The 27,666-nt window shown below is 40.2% G+C and overlaps 1 protein-coding gene and 1 pseudogene across 1 annotated transcript; one reads left to right on the forward strand and one right to left on the reverse strand.

The window, feature by feature from the left end:
* Positions 1-5,278: 5,278 nt before the first annotated feature.
* LOC147478013 (monooxygenase 2-like) lies at positions 5,279-14,156 on the forward strand. Its single transcript, XM_086581666.1, has 6 exons — positions 5,279-5,708; positions 5,851-5,997; positions 6,079-6,147; positions 6,932-7,097; positions 7,171-7,399; positions 13,101-14,156. The coding sequence occupies exons 1-6, from the start codon at positions 5,635-5,637 to the stop codon at positions 13,208-13,210; spliced, it is 795 nt and encodes a 264-aa protein (XP_086437792.1). The 5' UTR covers positions 5,279-5,634; the 3' UTR covers positions 13,211-14,156.
* A 9,446-nt stretch (positions 14,157-23,602) lies between these two features.
* On the reverse strand, positions 23,603-25,155 carry LOC147478014 (protein NUCLEAR FUSION DEFECTIVE 4 pseudogene; annotated as a pseudogene).
* Positions 25,156-27,666: the final 2,511 nt, after the last annotated feature.

Genomic DNA, 27,666 nt, shown 5'->3' on the forward strand with positions numbered 1-27,666 from the left:
GCCTATGAATTGTGTAAGTTGTGGTCTATCCATAATTAATGATTGTGTAGTTTCCTAATCTCAAAAGGACTAACATATATTATGTATGTAGGATCTTGAAAGACAAATCATGCCACCTCCATATGTCAGAGGCATTGGGAGGCCCAAAAAGGCAAGGACTAGAGGAGCAGATGAAGAAGTTAATCCCAACAAGCAAATCAGACTTTGTTCTAAATGCAAACAACTAGGACACAATGCCAAGACTTGTAAAGGTCTACCTGCTGCAAAGAAAGATAAGCATGGCAAAAAATCTCAAGAGGAAACTCAAGCTTCAGCTCCTGTTCTAGATGAAGCTCTAGAATCCACTGAAGCATCACAAGCATCATCTCCTACTCAAGCATCATCATCAAAAGCAGCAAAGAGGGTTTGTTCTAAGTGCAATGACCCAGGACACAATACCAAGACTTGTAAAGGTCTTCCTACTGCAAAGAAAGATAAGCATGGCAAAAAATCTCAAGAGAAAACTCAAGCATCACAAGCTTCAGCTCCTGTTCCAGATGAAGCTAAAAAATCCATTCAAGCATCACAAGTATCAGCTCCTATTCCTGAGGAAGCTCTAGAATCCACTCAATCAAAATCACCAAAAGCAACACAGAGGGTATGTAAGAAGAAGTATGTAGAATCAACTTCTGAAGGACCAGCTCCAACTAAAACATCCAAAGCAAAGTCTGCAACAAAGTCAACTACTGAAGCAGCTCCAAAATCAAGTTTGCAAGCATCTCAGGCTTCATCAGAAACTCCTCAATCAACAGCTCAGCCTGTAACTCTGACTTTTGGACCACCAAGAGTAAGAAGATCAAAAACTGCTCAAGCTCAAGTTTTTAAGGTATATTTTGTAATTGTTTTAAGTTACAATATGCTCCCTATGTCAGACCCTAGTTGATTAGCTTAAAATTATGTTATGTTCTATTATCAAGCACCAGAACAAAGGCACACATTTGGTGATTTCTTGTCTAAGCAACCAGGCAAGTCATCCACTAGTGTGCTTGAAGCAGCCGAGCTAACATTTACTGCTGGGGGAACTGTCAGGGCACCAATAGCAACCAAAAAGCCAAGGCCACATGGACTAGGATCAACTCCATTTATGCCAGCAGGGCCAGCATCTCAGCCTTGGGTGCCACCAAAGCAACTAAGAAAATACTGCCTCCTCTTGCTCCCGGCCCCTTGCCAACATCAAGGAAGAAGTTTCAAGTTGTCAGACCCAAGTGATGTGGGTATGTATAGGAGTGGAGTGAATTGTTTTTGTTAGTAACTCATGTCAGACATTTGGTTAAGGTTATGCTCAAGGTTTTTATTTGTTAGTAACTCATGTCAGAAATGGTTAAGGTTATATTGTTGATTTTTTGTTCATAATGAGCACATGAAAACACAACTATTATGGCTATGGCTATTCAAGATTGTAAATCAAGGATATCTGTGTTTGAAATTTATGTTTGATTGTACCTATGTTTTCTCGGTTTGAGGTTTTTATTGTACTGTGGGTTTTTATTTGCTTGTACTGTGTTTCTCTGGTTTAACCAATAAGCCTTATCACCACAATAGTAGTGATAACTGATAACAATATAAACATGGGTACCCTATAAACATCCACTTTCAGACTTGGCACGCAAGCATGATAACCAACATTATGTATACTAATAAAAATGTGTTATAAGAAAGTGGGTACCCTAAGAAAGTCAAACAGACAGGGTACCCAAACAGATAACTCAAGGTACCCAAACAGGCAAAATGGCAAAGAAGAAACAGACAGACAACATTTCAAAACACAAAATCAAGTTCACACAGAACTTTAACAACATTTCCATTTCCATTTCCATTTCCATTTTACAGAGTGCTCAAAACACAAAACACAACATTACAACATCAAAACAAAACATTACAACATCAAAATAAAACATTACAACATCACTTCATCTGTTCTTAACAACATCAAAACAAAACATTACTCCCTAACTTCTTAACAAAATTACAACATCACTTCATCACTTCTTAAGCTACGACAAGGGCACACCAGCAGCAGCAAGTGCTTGAACCACTTCCTTAAGTTGCTGCCTTTGTTGAGGTCTTTGCTTATGGTGGTTGGATGTAAGTGGCAAGACCCTTGTAGATCTCCTACCAAATCCCACGAGAGCTGGAGGCTAAATTTGGGGAGGAATTGGAGCTGGAACTGCATATACATTTCTCCCTCGGTGATTTGACCCGGATGTTCAAAACACGGTGGTGGAGCATCCGCCTCTAGAATTTGGACCTCGTTTGGAGCTACAAGTGCATTTTTCCCTCGAGTGATCGACCCGGATGTTCAAAACACGGTGGTGGAGCATCTCGCCTCTAGAATTTGGACCTCGAAAGCCGGAGCTACAAGTACATTTTTCCCTCGAGCTGATCTCTCCACATGCTCATAACCTGGTGGTGGCCAATCTGTTTCCAGATGCTCATGATTTCCACTTCCATCTCCACCACTTCCATCTCCACGTTCTATCTCTACGAAACAAAGTTCCCTACACTTACGGCATGAAGTCATCCTCAACTTATCATTTTTCAACACCACCTCCATGAAAACCCTACTATTCACCATTGCTTTCAACATAGTTATGACAGCAGCACAAGATTCCTCTATATTGTCATGATCCACCTCCATCGAGCATAACTTGGCCTTCACCATTTCTACACTTTTTGTCAGACCACTCAACTGAAAATGAACTGAAAACCACCACGAGTAGCTTTTATAGAAGTCTTTACTCTTTTTGGAACCTGTTAGAAAGATTTTTATAGAATAATAGATAACAATACAACACGGTCTCCAATCTTTACCTTAATCTACTAACAACATTCATTCTTACCTAAAAGTAACTTCATAACTCCATCCCATTAATGAAAAAGTAACTTCATAACTTTATAACATATTAATTCCCAAGTCAAAAGTCAATGAAAGTCTAAGAAATAGTTCTAACTCAAAGTTTTAGTTGCTATTTTTAGTAAAGAAATAGTTCTAGTAACTCAAAGTTCTAGTCTAAGAAATAGTTCTAACTACAACTAGAGAAATTACACCTAAAGTACAACTAACTAGACAGCTATAATAACTAACCCTAATAACTAACAAGTATGTTGAAGTACAACTACAACATCACTGATATGTTGAAGTACATGCATTCCCAATCTAAACATATAGTTAAAGAAACAACCCCAAGAATACTATTTTTAATTTAGACTTGCCTCCCCAATATAAACCTATAACTAGATAAACACCCCCATTCTAAGATAACCATAAATCCTAATTTTAAAAGTAGAATAACCATAAGATGACCATAATGCAAACAACCAACAACCATTTGACTTTGATTTTCTTCACCTCCAACTCCAATTGACGATTCACCATCTTCAGTTTACGATTTTTTGCTTTTAAAGCTTCAACTCTTGCCTCCAATGTTTCTTCCTTGTTCTGTTGACGATTTGGATTTTTATCAACCCAGTCGAAAAAGTGGCAAGATAATTCTAGGTTGTTTTGTTGTAATGTCTGCATTCATAGAACAATCGACCTGGGTTCGTGTCTGTATTGGACCTTTTAACAAATACGGGATCTCCATGATAACAAGTTCTTTGGGATGAACAAGAAGCAGAAGACATTTTAGTAATTGAAGATGAGAGCGTAAATTTTAGGGTTCGTAATTTTAGGGTGAAAAAGTGAACAAGATGTTTACACGTGTCCTTTTATTTTTCAAAATAAAACTCGGTCTTGTGAAGTCAAGGGGAATTTAGGTAATTTTATATTCGAAAGGGTAGTTTGGACATTTCACAAGGAGATAATGGTCAAACTGCATTGACTTAGACGGAGTCTGAGTTTGGGGGGGCAAGTCTAATTTCCCTGAATTTGGGGGGCAAGTCTAATTCATCTTTGAAATGGGGGGCAAGTCTAAAAAACCCTTTATTTTACAAGTATTTTATCCAAAAAATTGTGGAGTGAGAGATCGAAGTTATTATTAGGAAAGGAGGTTTTTGTTACTTTTAGGATATAAATAGTGTAGATCATACCTAATGAAGTAGATGGGATACATATATTTGATTAGTTAAGCTGGTTACTCCTTAAATTTACTTTGAAACAGTATAAAGCTAAATTAGGAAAAGCTCGAGCCAAACAAATTGGCAGTTATGTGGACATAAATCAAGGGTGGTTGTCATGAGAATGGAAATATAAATTGGCCAATGAAACTAAAGAACAGAATAATCCACAGTAAGAAAAAGGAGAAGGACGCGAAAAGTTGAGAGATAAGTAACAATCGAATGGCTCGTCCATTATCTCTCTCTTTCTTTTTCATCCTATTTGCATATACCCTATCCCTCACGACCATTATCCATGGATCAAAATATTATGGAGAAGGAATAGGAGAGGCATGTGGCGAGATTTCTTTTTTCTTGGAAATGCCGGTGGAGGATTGCATAAAATCTCTCGGCATAATCCCTGTGCAGAACAGAACTAGTATTGAGAACATTTGTTCTGCTGCCATGACTATAAGTTTAAACAAAGCGAGAAATGTCATGAATTTTATGGAATCATACAGAAACAAGGATGGTTGGGTGGATGGGGGGATAGAAGTTTGTCTTAAAATTTATACTTTTGCAGTTCGGGACATTAAATTTGCAAAACGAAGCTTCGACTCCAAAGATAATACTACGGCTTACATAAAAATGATGGATGCATTGCATAGGAAAGACGAGTGTTCAACTATTTATGTAGACCTCAAAGCAGCAGATATGCCGGCTAGTGAAATAGAGCAAGATTACTACACATTTACCAAATTATCTCATGCCCTTGCCAAATATTTTTATGGTGGTTATATGTAATTCTTAGTTCTGAGAAAAATGGATGTAACAGATAAGAAGACCATATATATATATATATATATTGTTAGTTAGCTTTGCCTTTTATTTTTCCTTAGAAAATCATCTTATTGGAGGGACAGGAGTGTGGTATCATTTATTTTTTTTATTGGATATCATTTATTACAAGTACGTGATGATTTCCCACCAACATAAAAATACAATTAGTCAGTGTATGTGCCCTTGTATGCCTAAGTACCAAATTGTTTTTCCCTTGTGATTTACATTGTAGAATTACTAACATATATCTAGATGTTTCATCAGCACAGAAAACTTCACATATTCCACATTTTGGCAATGAGTAGTGATGCAAGGCTTCGAATGCTTGATATGGAACTGCACGACACAAAGTTTAGATAGTGACTACTTTTCTTCTCTGTTTTTTTTGTTTTAATTTTTCCTTAAACAAGTGAATTTAATATATTTTTTCTTTTTGCAAGAGGCCTTAGACAATTTAGTCAAAGTCAGTTTACCGCTGATAGGGGCGGCTTGGACCTATGTGTCTGCTGTTCCATATGTTCATTATGTGATGACAATATCTAAGACGATGTCATGGCTTACAAAATACTGGCTGCTGCTTATTTTGTTGTCTTTCCATTCTCTATAGTCTATATATACTTAAGCTAATATGTATATACTGAGAAGTGGACACAGAGGAAGTAGATTCATTTAGTACCTTCAAAGCAAAGCAAGCTGAGCTGATTTTTAAGTTCATTGCAAATGGAGACGGTTGAAGATATTGTGATTGTTGGTGCTGGGATAGCAGGACTCACCACAGCCCTGGGGCTTCATAGGTATATACTCTGCTAAATATATTCCCAATTGAATAACGATATGCCGTTGATTAACTTTAAATAATTTATTTTGTTCTAAATTTAGAGGGTTTAAGGATTAGCTAGTAGCATTACTTACAAAAAATGATCAAGTTGAATATAGGTTGGGATTAAGAAGCTTGGTTTTGGAGTCGTGGAGTGATTTGAGAGTGACCGGATTTGCGTTTTTAAATTGGACAAATGCTTGGAAGGCTCTTGATGCACTTGGCATTGGGGATTCCCTTAGGCAAAATCATCAGGAACTTACAGGGTAAGTAACTACGAAGGATTTGGATGAATTAGAAAGTAGAAGACAATCACATGGAGGCATCGTATGTTTTGTCCTCTGCAGTGCTGTTGCTTCATCTATTGTTTCGGGATTGCCTCTGTCGGAAATGTCATTTCAAGTCAAAGCAAAACAGTGAGTTTTCCCAGAACATATACATTTATAAACGAATATTGTAAATTTGTTCTGTTCCTACACACATAATCCTATTTAGTTGATGTAATGTTGTGGAGTTTTCTTGAGAAATTGGCAGTCTAATATACATCGTTAGTTTTATTTTCATAAATTCATTCAACTTGTATAGAGCTAATCAGTTAGTGTTAGATAACGTCGTTCAGTCAATTTCATTATCATCTACGCCCTATCTTTCCTCCCGGCTATTCATACATGAAGATCGTCGTATGTTTAGCAATATATTAGCTTGTTTATATATATTCCCCTAATTTAGCAGTATATTAGTATAGTACTAGACATGAAATTACAGGGACGTCGCAGTTTGGAAGTATATGGATCCCAAACGACCTTAGCAAAATCTAAAATAACTGAATGCGGAGACTCCCAACGTTTTAACCAGTAAGGTCTAGCCTCATACACAACTTGATTTGAAGTCACAAGGTTACTAGCATGTTTGGGTGCCTGATCTGCCGCAAAATTGGCCCCTCTCCGCACACTAGAGATGATGAAAAGACTGTAGGTGTTGCTTGTACAATTTCCATTTGGCATCTGATGTACCAAGGTAGCTGATCTGTACCAATTGCCGTGATAGCATCTACTGCATGCTCAGTCGTTAGCACTGTGCAAAGATGACAGAAAGGTTTTCGAAAACTTAAAATCTAGTACAAGAGTTTTGTCATTCAACTGAGATGAAAGTAAATACTGATGACTATACCTGCACACAATTTTGAAACTGCTTGATCAGTGGATATCACGAAGATCGTTGTGTGAGAAGGATGGTGTTGCTTGAAACCCTTGCAAAGGGCCTGCCTCCTGGTACTATCAGATTCTGTTCCAAGGTTGTATCAATTGAAGAAGCAGGGCACTTTAAATTGGTGCACCTGGCAGATGGATCCATCCTCAAGACTAAGGTGAAATTTAAAAAATACAGAGATTACTGGGTACATGCAGTAACTCAGTAAGGTATATATGTCGTAATTTCAGGTGTTAATCGGGTGTGATGGAGTAAATTCCGTGGTTGCAAAAATGTTGGGTATTCAGAGACCAACTTTTACTGGGAGGTGTGCAGCACGGGGCATTGCAGAGTTTCCCGATGGCCACAACTTTGAACCCAAATTCATGCAATTTTCAGGAAATGGCTTCCGATCAGGTTTCATTCCTTGCGATCAAAACAATGTGTACTGGTTCTTCACATACTCTTCGTCCAACAAAAGTAAGTTTGATTAATATTCCAAGTCCCTATTTGAAATCCTTTATAGGGTCTCACTAGGTTTATTCACCGACCTTTTGACATGGGGAATATTGTCCCATACCTGCACTCTAACACTTGGGAGTGAAATATGTATTCCCTTGTTGGGGATTACACCAATATCAATCGGTTCCCCACTACTGTGATAACTTGTATGAACACACTTCAACTCAGGATAAAATCTCAAATATCACAAACTACCTATACTTTGGCTAAACAACTATTAACAATGATAATAATGTAAAGCTAAAAGCAAAACCACAACACAAAGATTTCACCTAATGATGCCTACTTCCACAAAGCATTCTTAATAAAGTAGGAAGGAAGATTCAATCTCTCCTTTCGGTCTCACCACTTCTTAGATCACTCTTATTGGTTATCTCAGTAAAGGTTCTCTCTTTGTTTTAGTCCGGATTCCAATCCTTCCGAACTTGTTTGGCTCATTAGGTTAGGTTTTCCAAAACCTTGATTTTGGTTTTATCTCCAAAACCAAATTCGCTGGAATCTTGTAAGGGGGCCCACGAAAATAGACTAACGCTTGCCACGCTGAACTGTGTGGTGTAGCCTCTATGTTATGGAACTTGAAGTCGCTTCTATCCGAGCGCGGGTCGCGATGCGATGCCGTTTCTCTCCGGCTCGGTTTCTCTCCTCATGTGAGGGATAACTCAACAATCTCCCCCAACGGTGAGGGGGTACCTCCATGCAATTGCTAAATCAACAGGGGAGGTGGCCGCCATTCCGCAATAGCACAACAAACATCAAACTTACCTTTCGGTAAGACTTTGGTCATCATATCCGACCCGTTCTTGTCGGTATGGATCTTCTCGATACACAAAGTACTTCTCTAATCCAATGATAACGCGCGGTATGTGCTTGGATCTAGAATGAAAACTTCGGATTCTTGCTCAAGTGGATGAAGCCGGACCGTCACATTTAACTACAAACTGTTTCGCTTTTTAGCCCCGGTTCGTGAAGAACCTCTTCATCCATAGCAACTTTTGCAACACTTCGGTGGCTGCAATCGGCTACAGTAGTGGAGAGGCAACACACTTTTGCATCTTTGATTGCCAAGAAATTGCTCCCCCTGTAAAAGTAACCAGATAACCGGAGGTGGACTTCATCGAGTCAATATCACCTGCCATGTCTGCATCAGTGTAGCCTTCAAGTAAGGGATTACTTCCACCAAAGCACAAACACGATTTGGAAGTGCTCTTGAGATATCTTAATATCCACTTAACACCTTCCCAATGTTTCTTACTCGGATTTGACAGAAATCGGCTTACAACACCAACGGCGAAAGCAATATCCGGCCTTGTACACATCATTGCATACATTGTTTGCCCTGCGAATGCATAAGGAATCTTTTCTATCGGACTCTGCTTTCATGCTCACCCTGGACACATCTCTTTGGTCATGCGGAACTAGCCACCAAGCGGACAACCGTGGCTTCGCTTTGATCCATATTGAATCTCTTCAACACCTTTTCAATGTAGCTTTCTTGAGAAAGCCACAACTTCCCACTCTTTTTGTCACGAAAGTGATCCGTGATCCCAAGTATCCGCTTTGCTTGACCCTAAATCCTTCATCTCAAAGGACTTACTCAAGTCTTTCTTCAGCTTGGATATCTTGTTGATGTTTGGGCCAACTATCAACATATCATCCACATACAAGATAATAGACAATGAAATCCCCATCCGAAATCTCACGAACAAACACACAATGATGGGAAGCGGACTTCTTGTATCCTTGCTTCGCGCCATAAAGGAGTCAAACTTTATGTACCACGCCTTGTCTCGGTGCTTGTTTCAACCCATACAAGCTCTTTATCAGCTTGCATACTAGGTGCTCCTTGCCTTTGACCTCAAAAGTAGCTGGTCCATGTAGACATCTTCTTCAAGGTCTCCATGAAGAAAAGGCGTCTTAACATCTAGCCGCTTTCAACCTCTAGGTTCATACTTGCGGCCATACCCAATACCACTGGGATAGAAGTCATCTTCACTACAGGAGAGAAAATCTCATCAAAGTCAATCCCTTTCCTTTGACCCGAATCCCTTCACAACAAGGCGAAGCTTTTGTGCCTTGGGTGAGGATTGTTTTCCTCATGCTTGACTTTGTATATCCACTTATTCTTGAGAACTTTTCTCCTGTGGGTTTTCAACTAACTTCATAAGTGTGATTCTTATGCAAAGAATCCATCTCGTCATGCATGGCCTTCAACCACTTTGGTACCTTCAAGTGCCTCTTGATAGTACATAGGTTCTCCACCATCCGATAGTAGTATGCACTATGTGGTGGATACCTGGTTGAAGCTAGACCTCCTTGCCCCATCTGGCGGTGCCTCGGGAGGAACGCTTGCTCTCGGTGGTGGTTCATGCATCTCATCGCATCTTCTATACCAATAGGTTCTATCCCATCATGAGCAATAGGATTCTCATCATGAGCTTCAAACTCATGGTTCTCTGCATTCTCAATGCCTTACGCGACGTTCCACAAGAGGGAACTTCGGTTTCGAATCAATAAGATCATTGGTGAAAGATCAGAGCTTTCCCTCCTCAAAGTCTGCTATGGTTTGGTCTTCTAAGAAGAACAACATCTCGACTTGGATTACCTTCTTGTTAATCGGATCATAGAGTTTGTAACCAAACTTTTCATCTCCATAACCAGAAAAATGCACCGCTTGGCTTTGTCATCAAGCTTGGATCTCTCATCCTTCGAATATGCACAAATGCCCCCGCACCCAAATACCCTCAAGTATCCATAATCAACATCTCCCGACCATACTCTCTCGGATAATCACTATTAGGAGGCTTTCTTTGTGACAGTTGATCACATGCACGGGTAGACGCATTGCTTCTACCCAAGAGCTTCTAGGTAGCTTAGAGTGAGATAGCATGCATCTTATCCTCTCTACAATGGTGCGGTTCATTCTCTGCCGCTATTCCATTACATTTGCGGTGTCTTGGGAACGGGCGCTCATGACCGAATCCCATGACTCGGCAATACTCTTCAAATGGCCCAATGTACTCACCCCCATTATCCGAGTGAATACACTTCAACAACTTCCCGGTCTCTCTTTCCACCATCTTTGTGGAATTTCTCAAACACGCCAAGTACTTCATCCTTGGTCTTGGACTATAGGCCCATATCTTTCTTGACGATCATCAATGAATGTCAAGAAGCACGGCTCCCTGGTGGGACTTCACTCTCATAGGACCACATAAGTCCAGTATTGCACTAGTTCAAGGACGATTGTCCTTTCGGAGAGCGGAATCTTTGGAAAGACACCCCGTGTTGCTTTCCTACCAAACAATGAGTACATGTACTTAAATGTGTACCTTTAATGTCGGCATGGCCTTTTGCTTAGCAAGAACTTCCATCCCTTTTATGCCCATGTGATACGGTCTTGTGCCACAGTCTCGGATGAAGCTTCTTAACCTCACAAGATTCGGCTTCGCTTTACACAAACTAGCCGTGTTTTGTAAAGAGAGCAAGTTTTCTTTCCTCGCTTGCTACAATGGAACCTCTCCGCCGGTTCCATACCCCGTTACAAAACGAAGTTTACAAAGCCATCATCATCTAATTTCCCAAAATTTAAATTTTTGTATGTCGGGGACATGTCTTACATCCTCGAGTGTCAAGGTGTAGCCGACATTGGTTTCTACATGAACATCTCCAATGCCTATAATCTTCGAGACTCCAATTGTTACCCATCCCATTTCACCATATTCACCCATACTGTAGGTAGTGAAGAATCCCAATGCGGATTGTGGCGTGATAGGATGCTCTCAGATCTATCACCCACTCTCAGATCGACATGAGGTACTCGGGCGGCACACACCATCGACCAATTCCACTAGGTCGCCGACTAGTGCGGTAGTATCTCTCGCACGTGTTTCCGTTCCTCGCACCATGTCTTCATGTACACGGTTATTCTTCTCATCCCTCTTGATTGTTCCGACTTTCATATCTGGAAGTGGCCTTTGGTGGCACAATAGTAGTAACATTGCCTCTCTGCCTTAGGAGTTCTAGCTTCACCCCTAGATTTACTTACGTCATCACCTCTAGAACGAGATGGTTTTACGCCCGCATGTGAAAAGGACCTCCGAAGTTAGAAGAGCTGCTTCTTGCACTCCTTCTAGTCTCCTCATTCAACAAAGACGTGGTAGCCATCTCCATGGTAACAATTCCATCCTTGGTGCTCCATGTGTAGAAACCGCTAATGTCTCCCAACTTTCGGGTAGAGAGCCTAATAGAAACAAAGCCTCAACCGTCTCTCCCAAATTGATCTTCATCAAATGCATCGATTGATGATATTTCAGACTTCATTAAGATGCTCGGACATTGAAGAACCTTCTTGGTACTGCGGTGGTCGCAAACTTAAACGACTAGCACTTTGTTTCCACCCGACTTCCTCTCATAAAGGTCTTGAAGTTTCTTCCATAGACTGAAGGCTGTAGTCTCTTGGGCCACATGGTGAAAGACAACGTCGTCTATCCATTGTTGAATGTACCCAAATAGCTTTTCTCGTCAAGCTTTTTCCACTCGGCCTCATCGGTCTTTCTCGGTTTTACTCCTCATTCTCAATGGGAAGTGCCAAGTCCTTGCGATTATAGCAAGTCTTCCATCTTGGCTTTCCAGATGGTGTAGTTCTTCCTATTCGGACTCATCATAACGAAGTGTTCACGGAATGGTCCATCTCTACAAGTTATTTAACCTCAAATCTTCTCTCAGGAATTTCGTCAAACACCTTCTGACAAAGATTCGGATAACACCCTAGGCTATTCTAACCTGGCTCTGATACCACTTGTTGGGGATTACACCAATATCAATCGGTTCCCCCACTACACAGATAACTTGTATGAACACACTTCAACTCCAGATAAATCTCAAATATCACAAACTACCTATACTAACATGCCCAACTCGCTAAACAACTATTAACAAATGATAATAATGTAAAGCGGTAAAAGCAAAACCACAACACAAAGATTTACCGTGGTTGGCCAATGATGCCTACTTCCACAAGAGCCGGTTCTTAATAAAGTAGGAAGGAAGATTACAATCTCTCCTTTCAGTCTCACCTTACTAGATCACTCTTATCTCTTTACTGGGTTATCTCTCGTAAAGGTTCTCTTTGTTTTAGTCCGGATTCCAATCCTTCCTCGACTTGTTTGGTTTGTTAGGTTAGGTTTTCCAAAACCTTGATTTTGGTTTTTATCTCCAAAACCAAATTCCTCGTAGCAAGGGCCCACGAAAATAGACTGGAAGGCTGGCCACTCTGGCCTTGAAGTCGCTTCCAAGACTGAAGCTGAGGCTGGCTGGCCACTTTGAGCTGAATATGTTTCTTGGAACTCGAAGCGAAGTCGCTTCTATGCTGGCGCTTGTCTCGATGCAGGCGAGCCCGTTTCTCTCGGCTCGGTTTCTCCTCATGTGAGGGATAACTCCAAAGATTAATTGGTATTGATCCGAGTCACCTCGTCAAAGAGTGATCCGGTGATTCACAACAGATTGCTATCGGGGATATGCAATTAGACGGACTTAGGAAAATGTTTTGCTCAAAAGGCATTAGCACTGAATACATAGAACAACATTCATGCATGGGTTTCTATTTTTTAATTATTCTTCTAATGAATGGATAACATTTGACATGGAACTGTGTGTGTAGACAAAGACACGGGAGAGGAAGATGACCAGCTAAAGCTGAAGCAATTTGTACTAAGGAATCTTGGTAGCGTGCCCAAAGACTGGGTGGATGTCGTGGAAAAACTGAACTGAAAAGCATCACCTCCTCTCCTTTTTATTTCGGTGGCCATGGAAGGTATTATGGCCTGGAGCAATCTACATAGAAAATGTTTGTATTGCTGGGGATGCTCTCCATCCTATGACCCCGATATCGGGCAGGGGGGTGTCTTGGCTAGAAGATGGTGTTGTTCTAGCTAGATGTCTAGGAGAAGTCTTTTTAAGAAAACAAAGCAGAGAAATAACCAATGAAGAAAAAGAATATAGCAGTATCAAGAAAGGTGTAGAAAAGTTTGCTAAAGAGAGGAAATGGAGAAGTTTTGAACTTATTACTACATCTTATATGGTAGGTGTGATACAACAAAGTAGCTGGAAGGTGATCAACTTCTTCAGAGATAATGTTTTGTCGTCGTACCTGGTTGGGCTATATTTTTGAGAAGGCAGATTTTGATTGTGGGCTGCTCAAATTTTCTTGAAACAACGCTTTTAAGAGAGACAACCAGAGAGCTGACGTATTCAAATTTTCAGTTTTTTGCTGTCTCAATCATATGATTACAAGGTAGATGTACTCGAAAGTCTACTAAAATAAAAAGGTAAAACCTTGATGAATACATCACTGAGATTTCTGATGATGCGCTTGGTTTAACATATGCGTCTTTGTGAATGTGGGATTTTTTTTCTATAGTTTTGAGAAGGCACATAAATATCTAAGGAATGATCATCCGGTCTTAAAAGATAAATTTTTGTTTGGTAGCAGACTTTAGGTGTTTTATGTTTGTTATATATGTGTGTACCCGAAAGTGGGTTTGTTCATGATTGTAAGGGTTTATAGCCTAGTGTTGTTGTAGAGATGATTCTCCGTCTAATGATCATACTCGAGGGTTCACTAAAACTATTGTCTTTTTATCATCCATCGAGTAAAGCATGAAATGATTTTCCCATGTAAGAGTGACTCATTAAATGGGATTGTTGTAAAACTTGAGCTTTGTGGTGCATGGATTGCAAATGCAAACTCCACGACTTTGTGGCGCATGGAGAGAGGTGTTGCAAATGCAAACTCCATGACTTTTTTGTACATTGAGAGAGGTGTTGTAAACGCAAACTCCATGACTTGGTGATGCACGGACTTTTTGGTGCATGGAGAGAGATGTTGAAAATGCAAACTCCATGGCTTGGTGATGCAAGGAGTAAGGTGTTGCAAACGCAAACTCCATGACTTTTGGTGCATGGGAGAGATGTTGAAAACGCAAACTCCACGACTTTTTGGTGCATGGAGAGAGGTGTTAAAAACGCAAACTCCATGACTTTTTGGTGCATGGAGAGAGGTATTGAAAATGCAAACTCCATGACTTTTTGGTGCATGGAAAGAGATATTGAAAATGCAAACTCCATGACTTTTTGGTGCATGGAGAGAGGTGTTGCAAACGCAAACTCCATGACTTTTGAATTTGTATATGTTTTGTATAGTTGAGCCTTCATATCAACTGTTTGTCTTTAAGAATGGTAACTGAGTAATTGATATATATTATTTTTGACTAACTAACTGAATGAAAATAAAGAACTATGGAATAATGCATTTTATTAATGATTGATAATCTAAAAAACAAAAGAAGATTACTTCAAGGACTAGTTCTAAGGAACTGTCGACCCAAACTACTAATTGTCTGGCTTGATAAAAACACATCCTAATCCAGAGCCGGATTTGTTGTGTGAGCCGTCCGTATAAACCTTCCATGAATTGGGTGATGGGGCCGTAAGATTTGTTGGACCTTCCTCGCCCCCAACTGCTGGCGCTTCACTAGAGATGTCTTCGTCTTGGTTGACTTCAGGGACGAAATCGTCGATAGGGAAATCTGCCATTTGGGATGCAAGTGCATGACCTTTTTCTAAAACGCCAAGGTTCAAAATTGATGCTATAAGCACTTAAGTAGACGTCCCATTCCGCGAAGTCTCTTTGGATTCTGGGCACTTAAAAAAAACTTTGCGTAGAGGATACTTCGTGTATACTTTGACTAGTCTTCCTTGGAAATACGGCTTAAGGCGTCTGGCAGCATGAACCAATGCTAGAGCAATTTTTTCAATTCTCGAATATGTGGTTTCCGCCCCCGTTAGTGTTTTACTAATGAAGAAGATCATACGACCGTCTTCTCCATCGATAAACAAGACTGCACTTACTGCAGTATCTGTAGCGGCCAAGTAAGCTCCAACAGGTTGCCCTGTAGCTGGGCTGGCCAAAATTGGTGGCGAAACCAGGTAGTTCTTGATTGATTGAAAGGCATTTTCACAATCATCATTCCACCTTGCTGAGTCTTTTAACATCTGAAAGAAAGGACGACACCGGTCCAAGTACTTAGAGATGAAACGATTTAGTACTGTTAAGCACCCTGTGAGATGTTGAATCTCTTTTTTTGTTTTTGGAGAGGGCATGGCTTGAATTGATCGGATCTATTCTGGGTTAGCTTTGATGCCTCAACGAGTCATCAAATACCCTAGAAATTTCCCTGATATCAGTCCGAAAGCACATTTCAAAGGATTTAGCCGCATGTTGAATTCATCAATTTTGTCAAAAACTGATTGTAAGTCAGAGATATGATCTCCACTATGTTTGGATTTCACAACCATGTCATCAATATAATCCTCCATTGTCTTGCCCAACATATCTCCGAATATGGTGTCAATCATCCTCTGATACGTAGCCGCTGCGTTTGTTAAACCGAAAGGCATAACTTGGTAACAAAAAATCCCTTGGTCAATTATGAATGCAGTTGCTTCTTGGTCCTTCACAGCTAGCAGGATCTGGTGGTATCCCGAATACGCATCCATAAATGATAATCGTGGGTAGCGGACGTGGCATCCACCAATTCGATATTTGTGGAAAAGGGTAGGGATGAATCGGGCAAGCTTTGTTAAGGTTAAATTGAAATCAATGCACACTCTCATTTTACCCTCTTTCTTGGAGTGCTACTGCAACCACATTAGACAACCACTGCGGATATGGCGGTCGTATAAACTTTTGAGAGTAAGCGATCAATTCCTCTCTGATTTTGAGTTTTCTTTTTGGGGCCATGCGCCTAGGCTTCTACCAAATTGGCTTGATGGTAAAATCAATGTCAAGTGTGTGGCATGCAACTTCTGAGCTAATTCCTGGCATCTGCTCGACTGACCAAGCAAAGATCTTTTTGTTCTTTCTAAGGAGTGTTATTTCCTTTTGTTCATTTTCCGTCAGTTCTGCCGATATGAAAGTTGTTTCTCTGCCTAAATTCCCAATCTGAACTTCTAAGAGGCGGTCTATGGTCGGCGGTCCTTCATTTCTTGAACTAGCAGTGTAAATACTATGTGGGACTGATTATGATTTAGATACTTCTTGCGAATTACTGAGAATTGTATTTCCCCGCATATCCGACTGACGATATTCCTCCAAGACCTTTTCGTGACAGCTGTGGGAAGCCATCTGGTCGCCGCGCACCTTACAAATTTTGTCAAGAGATGAGAACTTTACTGCCTGGTGAAATGTAGAGACTACTGCACCCATATTGTGGAGCCAGTCCCTTCCTAGGATTGCATTGTAAGGGGATTTGCAATTCATCAGAAGGAATTCAATGTCGATTGACTTGTCCATTAGCGTGACTGGTAAAGAGATTCTTCCTCTTGGGGTTGTTTCTTTGTTCAATCAAACCCAATGATTGGATTATTTTCTGCAATAATTAAATTTTTCGACGGTGCATGTTCTTGTAGCAACCGCAAAAGCGATCTTGCCGAGAACTTCCGATATCTATCATGATCTTGTTGAACTTCGCCATAATCCAATGAAAGCTGAGATGACGACAACATCATAATGAGGATGATGGACGCCAATTAGATCTCTATGACTAAAACATAGGGGACTAGGCTCTGTAGTTTCTGAACGAATTTCTTCAACAAAATCAATGTTATTGACGTGATAAAATTCACGTAAGAAACCGAACTTGGCTCGTTGTTCACACTTTTTCCTTGCTCGTGAAATGTCCTTGATTTTGGCATGACCAGCTAGTATGATATTGTGGCTAGTCATTGCTAAATTTTGCTTCACAGTTTTTGAAAACAAAAAATTGTCTAATTGTCCCTTGTCAACTAGTCTCTGTATTTTTCCCTTGAGGGATCTGCACTCTTCTGTTTCATGGTTGAAATCATTGTGGAAGTGACACCAAAGATTTTTGTCACGTTTAGACTTAGTGTGTTCAGGTAAGGGCATCAGAGGAAAAAGTAAGTTGCGTCCCTTGATCTTCTCATATATCGCATCATACTTGGCATTTAATGGAGTGAGCTTCATTTCCTCATGAACTGCGTTAACTTTTTCAGATTTCTGTTGTTGCCCTTCCGATATATTTTACTTATGTTTTCCTTTACCTTCGTTTGAGTCTTTACTCCGAAAGTCTTTATCTCTGGAAGCTTTTGATCTAACATCTTCCTCCACATTAATGAATTGTTGCGTTCGTGCAAACAAATCGGACTTTGATTGTGGAGGGTCCTGTATAAGGGAGTTGTAGATTCCATTTTTATCGAAATGAACTCCTTCCTTGAATGCATGAATGATCATTATGTCAGGGACATCAGAGACCTCTGCTTCTACTTAGCGAAAATGAATTACGAACTTTGCCAGTGCTTCATCCTTTTGCTGCTTGGTGTTAAGCAAGATGTTGGCATCTTTAGGATGTGTCTAATTATGCTTAAATCGATATGTGAACTGGTTTGCTAATTTCTGGAATGACGCGATAGATTGAGCTGGCAAGCTGGAAAGCCAACATAAAGCTTCTCTTTTTAACGTAGATGGAAAAAGTTTGCATAAGAGGGGGTCATCTCTGTGCCAGAGAATTAGCCTACTTTTAAACTCCATAATATGATCGTTCAGGTCACCTCCTGCTTTTTTGAACGTAGGAAGTTCTTATTGTTTGAATCCTTCCTGATGCTCTGCATTTTGTATCTTTAGGGAAAATCTCCCGACGACATCTTCGTTCACTGCAAGGTCTTTCCATCGTGCATCAGTGACACCTACATTGGTTATTGTTTTCTTGACAATGTCTTTGAATGGTGCGCCTGTGACTTCTAGATTTTCGATTTAAGGAGTAATTTCACCACGTTGCATCTCACGGTGTTGTCGCCCCTAACTATTGCTTGCTTCTGTATTTGGCTGGTTCCTTGGGCTGCGAGACCTATGCCGATAAAAAGGGCTAAGCTGTCGAACTGGGGAGCCTCTTCTTTGGTGTCGCCGTACTCTAGGCTGACCTTTGTTAACCTGTCTATATCGGTTTGCTGCATTCAAGCCATGTCTAAGGTCATGTTGCAATTCGTCTTTGAGGTCCTGATCTTGGCGTCAAACATTGCGTCTTATGGTGGATGTTGTCCACCTTTCTGATGCGCTATGATCAACATTCAATGATCTTGTCATGTTATGACCACTGCTACGCCTAGTGTCGTTGGTATTTCTGGATCTGGATCGCCTTCTTGAATGGGATGAATGTCTGCTTGACCTTGAGTGATTCTGATGATGCTCAGGGACAGGCTCCAATGGATGGGATGTACCGTAATTAAATTGTAGTCTGTTGAATACACTCCGGTTTCACCAAATCTGGGGGCTCTTGCTGGTGTGGAAGATGCAGCATTGGCGTCATCCCTTTGTACTTGCTTCCCTTTGTCCAGTTGCTTCTGCAAGTAGTTGCTATGTTCTTTCTCTCTTCTGAACCTCTAATGCAACACTTCTAAAGGCACATTTTCATCTCCTATCTCCATATTCTCTGAATCCGCTTTGCTTGCCTCTAGATCTTGAGAATGAGTTATTGGAGCTGAAGTGGGTAATGCGTCTAGATCCGCGTTGTTTGGCACTGGAGGTTTGAAGGCTGAGCTTGCAGATCTGGAGCGACTGGTTGATTCATCAAGGTCTGATTAGTCGGAACTTCGGGATTGGGTAAGTTGTTTTCTTCTTCTTGTTGTAATCTTGCATTCTTGCTCACTTCAGATCTTGTTATTTTTGCCATTACCGAATCTTAGAAGAAAGAACGTGGACGAAAGTTCGTTGGTAAGAACCACGGATAAACCAATTATGTTTGGGTAAGAACTCACCCGAACACACTAACGATCTTGTTAGAGAGATGGTTGTAGAATTGTTGAGGATTTGTACCTTCAATGGCTGCCCTCATTATCCAAATCGTTCTCGGAATCAAGTCTCTCAAATGAGCGTAGTTCTTTGTTTCAAAGGAATGGGGTATTTATAGGATAATAATGAAATATCATTTCCTTAATTGCTAGAAAATCTTATGTAATTATGTAAAGTCTTAATATGGAAGCATATCTTGACAAATATGTTTTCTAAATCTAAACCCGCTATATATCTAGCTTATGGCCATAATTTTGGGAAGGCGGCGGTGCACGCCATAATTTTTTTGGGGAACGCCATAATTTTGGGCAGGGCCGGAACGCCATAATTTTGGGCAAGACAGGCACGCCATAATTTTTTAGCTGCGCTGGCATGCCATAATCTTTGGCATCGTGCCTAGTAGTGAGTGGCACTATAATGGTACCCAACGATGGTTATTTATAAGGGTGCAGATATTATGGCACATACCGTAGAAGCAGCCCTTTGTGGGTGTTAATATTGTTTAGCCCCAGTGTTAAAGCTTGATTAACATGTTTAGATGGCAATGACTTGTCCCAGTTCGGAAATGGCTATGGCTAGTCCCCCAGTTTGATTGGCTTGCAATAAACTGCAAGGGAGTGAGCTTCCATTTTGCAATTCAAGCGACTTACTGGTTTGTAGTATATGCAAACTGTCGAGGAGGGAACTGCGTGCTTTGAATTGTTATATCTGATTCGAGAACACTTAGATGCTTCTCGGTTTGGAATTGTTGATTCTTTTATTCAACAAAGTATTGATTCCCCTTGATTTGTTATTTCAATTGATGATGGATATGTTGTCAACCTTTTGTGTGTGGTATAACTCCATGGCGAGCGAGCTTTTTAGATTGATTGACATTATCGATGTGAGCTTTGCGATGTGGTTAGTCTAGGACGACTTGGAATATTGATGTTCGTTCAATCTCCAGTGAACTGATGATAACCTCGCGGTAAGCCGAAACCGACAGCCGGTGATGATTGTTCGAGTTGAGGCCCGATAGTTGGAATATTGATTGCTTCTTCCAGGTTGTAGACATGCTCTGACTTGACTTAAGGATGAGTTGATCTGAGGACGACCTGAGCTGAGGATGACCTGAGCTGAGGATGACTTGATTAAAGGATGAGCTTATCTGAGGATGACCTGGCTTGAGGACGACGACTTGAGGATGAGCTGATCTAAGGATGAGTTGAGTTGAGGCCGACCTCAGCTGATGATGCGCTGATCTGATGAACGACCTGGATGAGGACGACTTGATCAGAGGATGACCTTATCTGAAGATGACCTGACTTGAAGACGACATGACTTGACAATGAGCTAATCTGAAGATGACCTGAGCTGAGGTCGACTTGAGCTGATGATGCGCTGATCTGATAGACGACCTAGCTGAGGACAACCTAACTTGAGGATGAGCTGATTTGAGGATGCAGGAGGATTTTAGTCAGATGATGCTGAGTTGTCAGATTGCACATTGATGGTAGTAAAGTATCATGAGTTTGCGGATCAGCGCAAAGATGGCAAGTAATCGTGATCTTTAGCTAATTGGAGTAAGTTTGGATGTGTTTTGGTATTTTGGCCATAACTTTTGCTACAGTTGTCAGAATCACACGTGTGACCCCAATTCAAAAAGATATCGGCGGCGTGCACGCTGTCACCACCAAGCTATGCTCTGTGGTGGCCATTTTTTAGGTCAAAATTCACTGTTTTCTCTTGCAAATTCATCTTTTTCTATTTTTGTCCGACCTGAGCTGATGATGCGAGTAAACTGATGGACAACCTAGCGGAGGACGACCTGGTTGATGGAAGACATGACTAATGACAACCTGGCTGATGGACGACCTGGCGGAGACCCAACACCTTAGTTGACCTAGTAAGGAGTGACCTGTAAACTGGATTCCTGAATCTGTATTGTCACTGATTTGCCGTAAAGGAAAGTGTGACATGGTGGTAGTTGCAGCCCTTGGGTCGGTACTGGATCGACTGCAAGTGATATGTAAGTATGAAGTATATCTTGCAACATAAAAGTGTGCACAGATTATCTGAATTGATCCAAAGATTAAAGATTAGTATAAATGAATGATAGTTGAATGTAAACTTATCTCTTAGAACGTTGATTTTCCGCTTGCTGCCATTGATAATCCACACCAACGTCATGGAAACTTCAATGACGTGCTTGTTGGATCCTAAACCTAACCTGGTTGCTAAATTTAAACTGCCATTCATCGATTCTGCAATTTGTTTTTCTCCAATTGTCACTTGCAAATCTATGATTTCGATAGCTTTTCCCTTCGATTACCACGCTTCGTGAGCTTGAAAATTGAAAATTTTAGAGAGGTTGAGAGAGTTAAGTGGATGAATTTTCAAGTATTTCGATCCACATACGGCACCAGTGTAGAGGTAGTATTTGTTCGACTGAACTCGGTTATGTCGAGCTGCCTATGTATTGAGTTCTTTAGTGAATTCGAATCAAGTCGGACGTAGTTCAAGCTTTTGATTGGTTGATTGGATGGGATATGGAGATAGATGATCGAGAAGATGGAGCATTGGCCTCCCCTGAGAATGGAGAAGACGCTTCCTTTTATAGGCGTAGATCCTACTTTTGCACTGTCTTAATGATTGCTTGTACTCCTTCCATTACGAAGTAATGATCTCTCATTAATGATGTTGTTGACTAGCTTGTAGTAGTTACGTTTCCTAGGTCGTTTGGACGACCTGACATTAGGTCGTATTATGCACGCGACGCTTATCGCGTATCCGACCGTGGTCTACCGTGGTCTACCACGAGTGGTTGAGAGTGGAGGGTACTGACACCCCTCAAGTTGGTCATGATTTTATCTCCAATGCCAATAGCATCAATATTCTTCCAAGCATTTTTCAATGTTGTAAAAGCAAATCCAATCACCCTCAAACCTTCCCAAGATTCCAAAACCAAGTTTCTAATTACCAATCCTATATAATTTGATAATAATTTACCAATGCTCAAATCAATAAACTTTAATTTGAAACCAAATCCCCTGTTTAAAGCATTTTATCTGTCTAAGTGAAGGTGGAAAATCTATGCGTTAAGTAGGAAAAGTATCGGTGCTACAGAGACCTGTGGGCGCGACACAGAATAACGCAAACGGCTTAGCGATTTCTTGTTATTCTATACCCTAATAAATGTTGCTGTGAGATTCTTCTCATTTTACATGTAATCACATTGGTTATTGGTATGGTACTACTATATATTTAGCAGGTGCAAATAGAATATCTAGCTAGGTAACCATTGATATGATACTTAACAACCACCTCATCAGCCTCCACAACCACCAAAGCCAAGGTCCTCTGCCCCCCCACCAAACGTTTTGAGACTGGAAGGAGCTTTCCCATACCAAGATAACCATCCAATATTAATTGCATGCAACAACATGAAGAATCCCCTTGAGACAAGCCATGAAGAATCCTAGCCATCTGTACTTTGGTTAACGATTTCTGGCCATAGCCAGTTAGGTATATGTATAAGCCTAATTGTCTTCTTTTATTTATTGAAACACGTTAATGACAGTTTTCCACGAAATTCCATTCACCGACTTTGAACTTTTCATCAAGCTGAATTTGGCTAGCTGATGCCTGATTGAGTGTTAAACAAAGAAGCAATCAAGGCTCGTATTTGCTTGGTTGCTCCTATGAATTTGAGTTGACTTGAGCTTATCCATAATCCATTTGCAACACAAACTATACATAATAAATGCAAAAATGGCAAAGTTTTTAAATAGAGTATGTGGGGTATAATGCCAAAAAAATTTAATGTCCATTCTGATCTAAAGGGTTGCAGGGGTGGTATGCTTCCAAAATTCATAGTTCCATGTAAGTATCTCGGTTTACCTTTGGGTGTCAGTTTTAGACTTTTAGTAACAATGCAAGGAATGAAGTCTGGACCACCACCATTTATCGGTTTAAACTTCTCTCTAAAGGTGTCGCACCATCCTATTGTTAAATGCCTGCGGCTCTCGAGTTCATTACTTGGAAATTAGAATTCAAAAACATCAAAAATTGTCCATAAATTCCTGATTGATTGTGTGTGTTTTTTTTTAGGATTAGTTTGACTTACTCCCCCATTACTAGTTGCAATTAGTGTTACCCCCATTTTCAAAAATATTAGTGATACCCCCATTTGTAAAATCCAACGGCTCTGGGGATGATTTTTTTCGGATGAAGAAGAATCATCCTTTGTTAGATCTTACAAATTTGGGTAACACTAATTGCAACTAGTGAGGGGGTTAAGTCAAACTAACCCTTTTTGTTTTACAATATATAAAGATTAATTTGTAAAAATCTGAGGGGATGTAGCTAAACTCATTGGTTAGCGCTCTAGCATTAAGTCCGATGGAGTTGTCGTTGGCCCACGGCTGCAAACGCCTTCGAGGTTCGACGCTGATCCAAAGAAGCAATTAGAGTTGCTAAACTGTTAATAATTCTTTATAGGGGCTCAACCGCTTAATGTTTAATGAAATTGACTCCTCCTGAAGCATACTTCCTTTCTCAATTTTAGATTCATCTGGAGGAAGGCCCTGGTGATGTACTTGTATTTTTGACTGGGAAAGACGAGATAGAATCTGTAGTAGAAAGGCTTGTCAGAGAACGAGTTCAACAATTACCTCAAGTCAATCAAAATATTATGGGTAATTTTGACTTAACCCCCCACAAATGAGTAGCGGTTTGACTAAACCCCCCATTTTTAAAATCATTTGAGTTTGCCCCCCACTCCGTCAATTTTGTGTGTAACAGACGTTGGTATTTTAGCTATTGACCATTTTACTCTTATGAAATATTGCCCCCCACATTAACACGTTAAACCTAGATTTACGAAAACCCCCCAAACGTTGCCATTATTTAATTCTTGCTCTCTCTCTCTCGTATTTTACATAATGGCTATTTTGCCTTTATGAAAAGCGTAGTGGCCAAAGGAGCACGAGGAGTACAGTGTGACAAGCGTAGTGGCCTTTGGACTATTCCCGAGTGACTGAGCAATTTGTCCAAGACTGTTACTGTAAACCAATCCAATTGTTCCCCCGCAAAAATATGCAACATAGTAGAGCCAGAAATCACATCTCCTGATAAGCAAATGAGCCGGGTGTTCTTCACCAAGCACTGTTAGTTGATCCTTCACAATTGCCTTCTCACAACACCCTTCCTTCTCTGCCATGTTATACCCAACATCTCCATTGCCATTGTCATTGTAGTTCTCTCGTCCAAGTAGCTCTTTGTGAAGCTCAAGGTCATCAACCTCAACAAGATTAAAACCAGAACCTTCGAGACGAAAGCTAGTATGGATGGTGCGGCGAGCCCATTCTCTTGCAAAGACAATTCCTGGGATACCCAAGGGGAAGACCAGTAAGAGAATGGCACCACTGAACAGTAGACGTGCAGTATATGCTGAAGATGAGATTGAATTGAAGAAGAGGAGGTAGAGGCTAGTGAAGACAGCAAGGATGTTGAGGAGTAGGAAAATGAGGGAATCACGGCGAGCGGCTTCGGTAGAGAGGGGTTCAAGGGGAGGTTGGCGTAGTATTGGAATAAGCGCGGCAAAGGAAGTAACTAGAGGGACAAGGGAATTGAGGACAAGGTAGAGTGATGAGCTATCTGTTGAAGAGATTGCATTGGCAATAAGAGTGTATAAAGCTGGGCTTACACCATTAAAGCTAATGGTAAGGGACAATGCAAGAGCTCTATTTGTCGGAAATTTTTTAATGCAGAGGACAAAGCATATAGTATTGAACCAACAGATGCTACAGCCTGCTAGCAAGCACAGAAGAAACACCTACAAACCGAATCATAGACAAGGATAATTAATCATCACAGATATTTCAGGACACCTATAGCAGAAGAGTTTCATAAGAGTAGTTATGCGCAAGTGAAAACTCAGAAAAGCTACATCTTCATTTTTCAAACCAAAGGTGATATATGCTTATGAGTTGATCTGGTGTTACGTATATACTACAGACACTTAGTATTTTAGACACGTTAGAGTTACCTACAATGAGTTCGGATTCCCCTGTACTGGGTGGTGTGTTAACTTTCGCCAACCATAGAGAAAAGTGAAACACAACTTGATCTTCCAGTTTTAGATCAATCGTGTCGATACCATTGCTAATGATTCAAATTGGTAAGAGCATCTTCAGTGCGGTTATAGGATGTTTATAGTTGAGAAGGCAAACAGTAACTTCAATGAAGAAGATGCCCCATATAAGGGGTAAAGTACGGTGTTAAGCTTTATGGCAACTCCTTATAGTAAAAACAAGAGAAGAGTCGCGGGATAAAACAGTCTAGTGAACTTTTTTTTTTTTTTTTTTTTTTTCGATAATTCAGTCTAGTGAACTTTACCCAAATAATAAAACAGTAATGAATTTGTTGAGCAGCAAACCAATTGATTATGTTCGTTGATGACATTTGAAAGCAAATTCAACCAAAATCAACAAATTGTCTTAATTGAGAAAATAGATTTATTTTAATATTATTTTTTTTTTTCACAAAAGACATGCATGCAAAAATCGGGCCAGAAAAATTTGGACTGAGCACGCACAGCAGCCTCAGCAAATGTGGTGTATCCAGCAGCAACAACAGTGGAGAGTATTCCACGTGTCAGGAAACTAGTTAGGCATTTGGAAGTTGGAACCACGTGACAACGTGCGTTTACGTCAAGCTAAGAAGAGGCTGGCGAGTGTCAACATTCTTCTATGGAGGGAAGACTTAAAGGAATACGCACCAGCAGCCTTCGTCATGATATAGGATGTGCGTCTATTCTTTGAATTCTGGTATATAAATGCCATATTTTGAGATTCAACTTCCTGAAAACGAAGAAGTGGTTATACAATCTAAGGAACGACATGCCCATGTGCAAGAATTAAATAATGGTAACATTTTGGGGGTTTTATAAAACTAGGTTTAACGTGTTGATGTGGGGGGCAATATTTTATAAGGGTAAAATGGTTAATAGCTAAAATACTAACGTCTGTTACACACAAAATTGACGGAGTGGGGGGTAAACTCAAATGATTTTAAAAATGGGAGATTTAGTCAAACCGCTACTCATCTGGGGGGTTTAAGTCAAAATTACCCAAATATTATAACTGTTCCTATGTATTCATCTCTTCCCTCAGAGCAACAAATGCTAGCATTCCAGCCATCTCCGGTACTTTCTTATGCTCTATTTTAACTTGATTTCACGTAGCATAAGAAGTAAGGATGTTGTCAAAATCTTGATGTCAAGTTGGAGACGCAAAAATAGTAAACAAATATATAAATAAAACCTCTGCGTTCCAAAAATACGAAATATCTGGTGTTGTTGAACCTTGCTTGAAGTTAAATTCTCTTTTTCTACAAAAGTACATTTCTGGGTGCTTCTTGCGCTAAATGCATGGCATGAGTCAAGAGAAAAGGACCAACTGGTAATGAGCCACCGGGAGGCTCTAAATACAAAAGAAAGGAAAGAGAAAAACAGGACGTACCTACCTTGATTCTCGACTTCGACCTCATCTCGATCTCTTTTTCTCTAATGCAGGGCCGGCTCAAGCCAAAGTGTGCCTTAGGCGAGGCCTTTATTTGCGAGGCCTTTATTTCTCAGGCCATCTATAATCACCAAAAAAAGTTCACTGTATATTCACAATTTTATTATAAATTAAGAGCGAAAATCTAGTATCATGACTCAAATCGAACGAAAAAACGACAAGAACGTAACCAAATAAACATCAAAACTATAAATAAATAAAATAATAGATTCATTTGAAAAAAACAAAAACAAAACAAATTTCTGCGAGTATTAGATGATGAATTGATGATTAACTTGTTTAGAACTCAAAATGAAATTGACAAGCGGTTAAACTTGAAATTGGTGAAATAGAACAAGTGAGAGAGAAAGATTTAATGAGAGAAGTGTAATGACAATTTCTTTAATTAAGACAAGTTAATTAAGATAGAAAAGAAGAAAATGCATAGAATGTGGAGATTCTTTCACTAAGCGTGGGATTTTCCATTTGTTTTATTCTTCCAATGAAACAATTTGATTAAATGAGCACACTCCTTCAAAACTGAAAACTACTATGCGCTTGTAGTCACGGGGATGTCATTTTTTGCGGTGGACTATTGGATTGTATACACTCCACATTAATTCACTCCGAAATTTAGTGCGTGGATAGAAAACCCATTTGTAAACAAATTGACTATCATATCCTTTTTTGGTATTTTTTCTTTATAAAATTAGGTCATAATAAACAAATATGTGGATAAATTAGGAAATATGAGGCCTTCCAAATTTGAGACCTTAGGCGGCCGCCTAACTCGCCTAAGGGTTGAGCCGGCACTGCTCTAA

Source organism: Coptis chinensis, chromosome 9 (assembly GCF_015680905.1).
Source record: "Coptis chinensis isolate HL-2020 chromosome 9, ASM1568090v1, whole genome shotgun sequence".
Classification (NCBI taxonomy): domain Eukaryota; kingdom Viridiplantae; phylum Streptophyta; class Magnoliopsida; order Ranunculales; family Ranunculaceae; genus Coptis; species Coptis chinensis.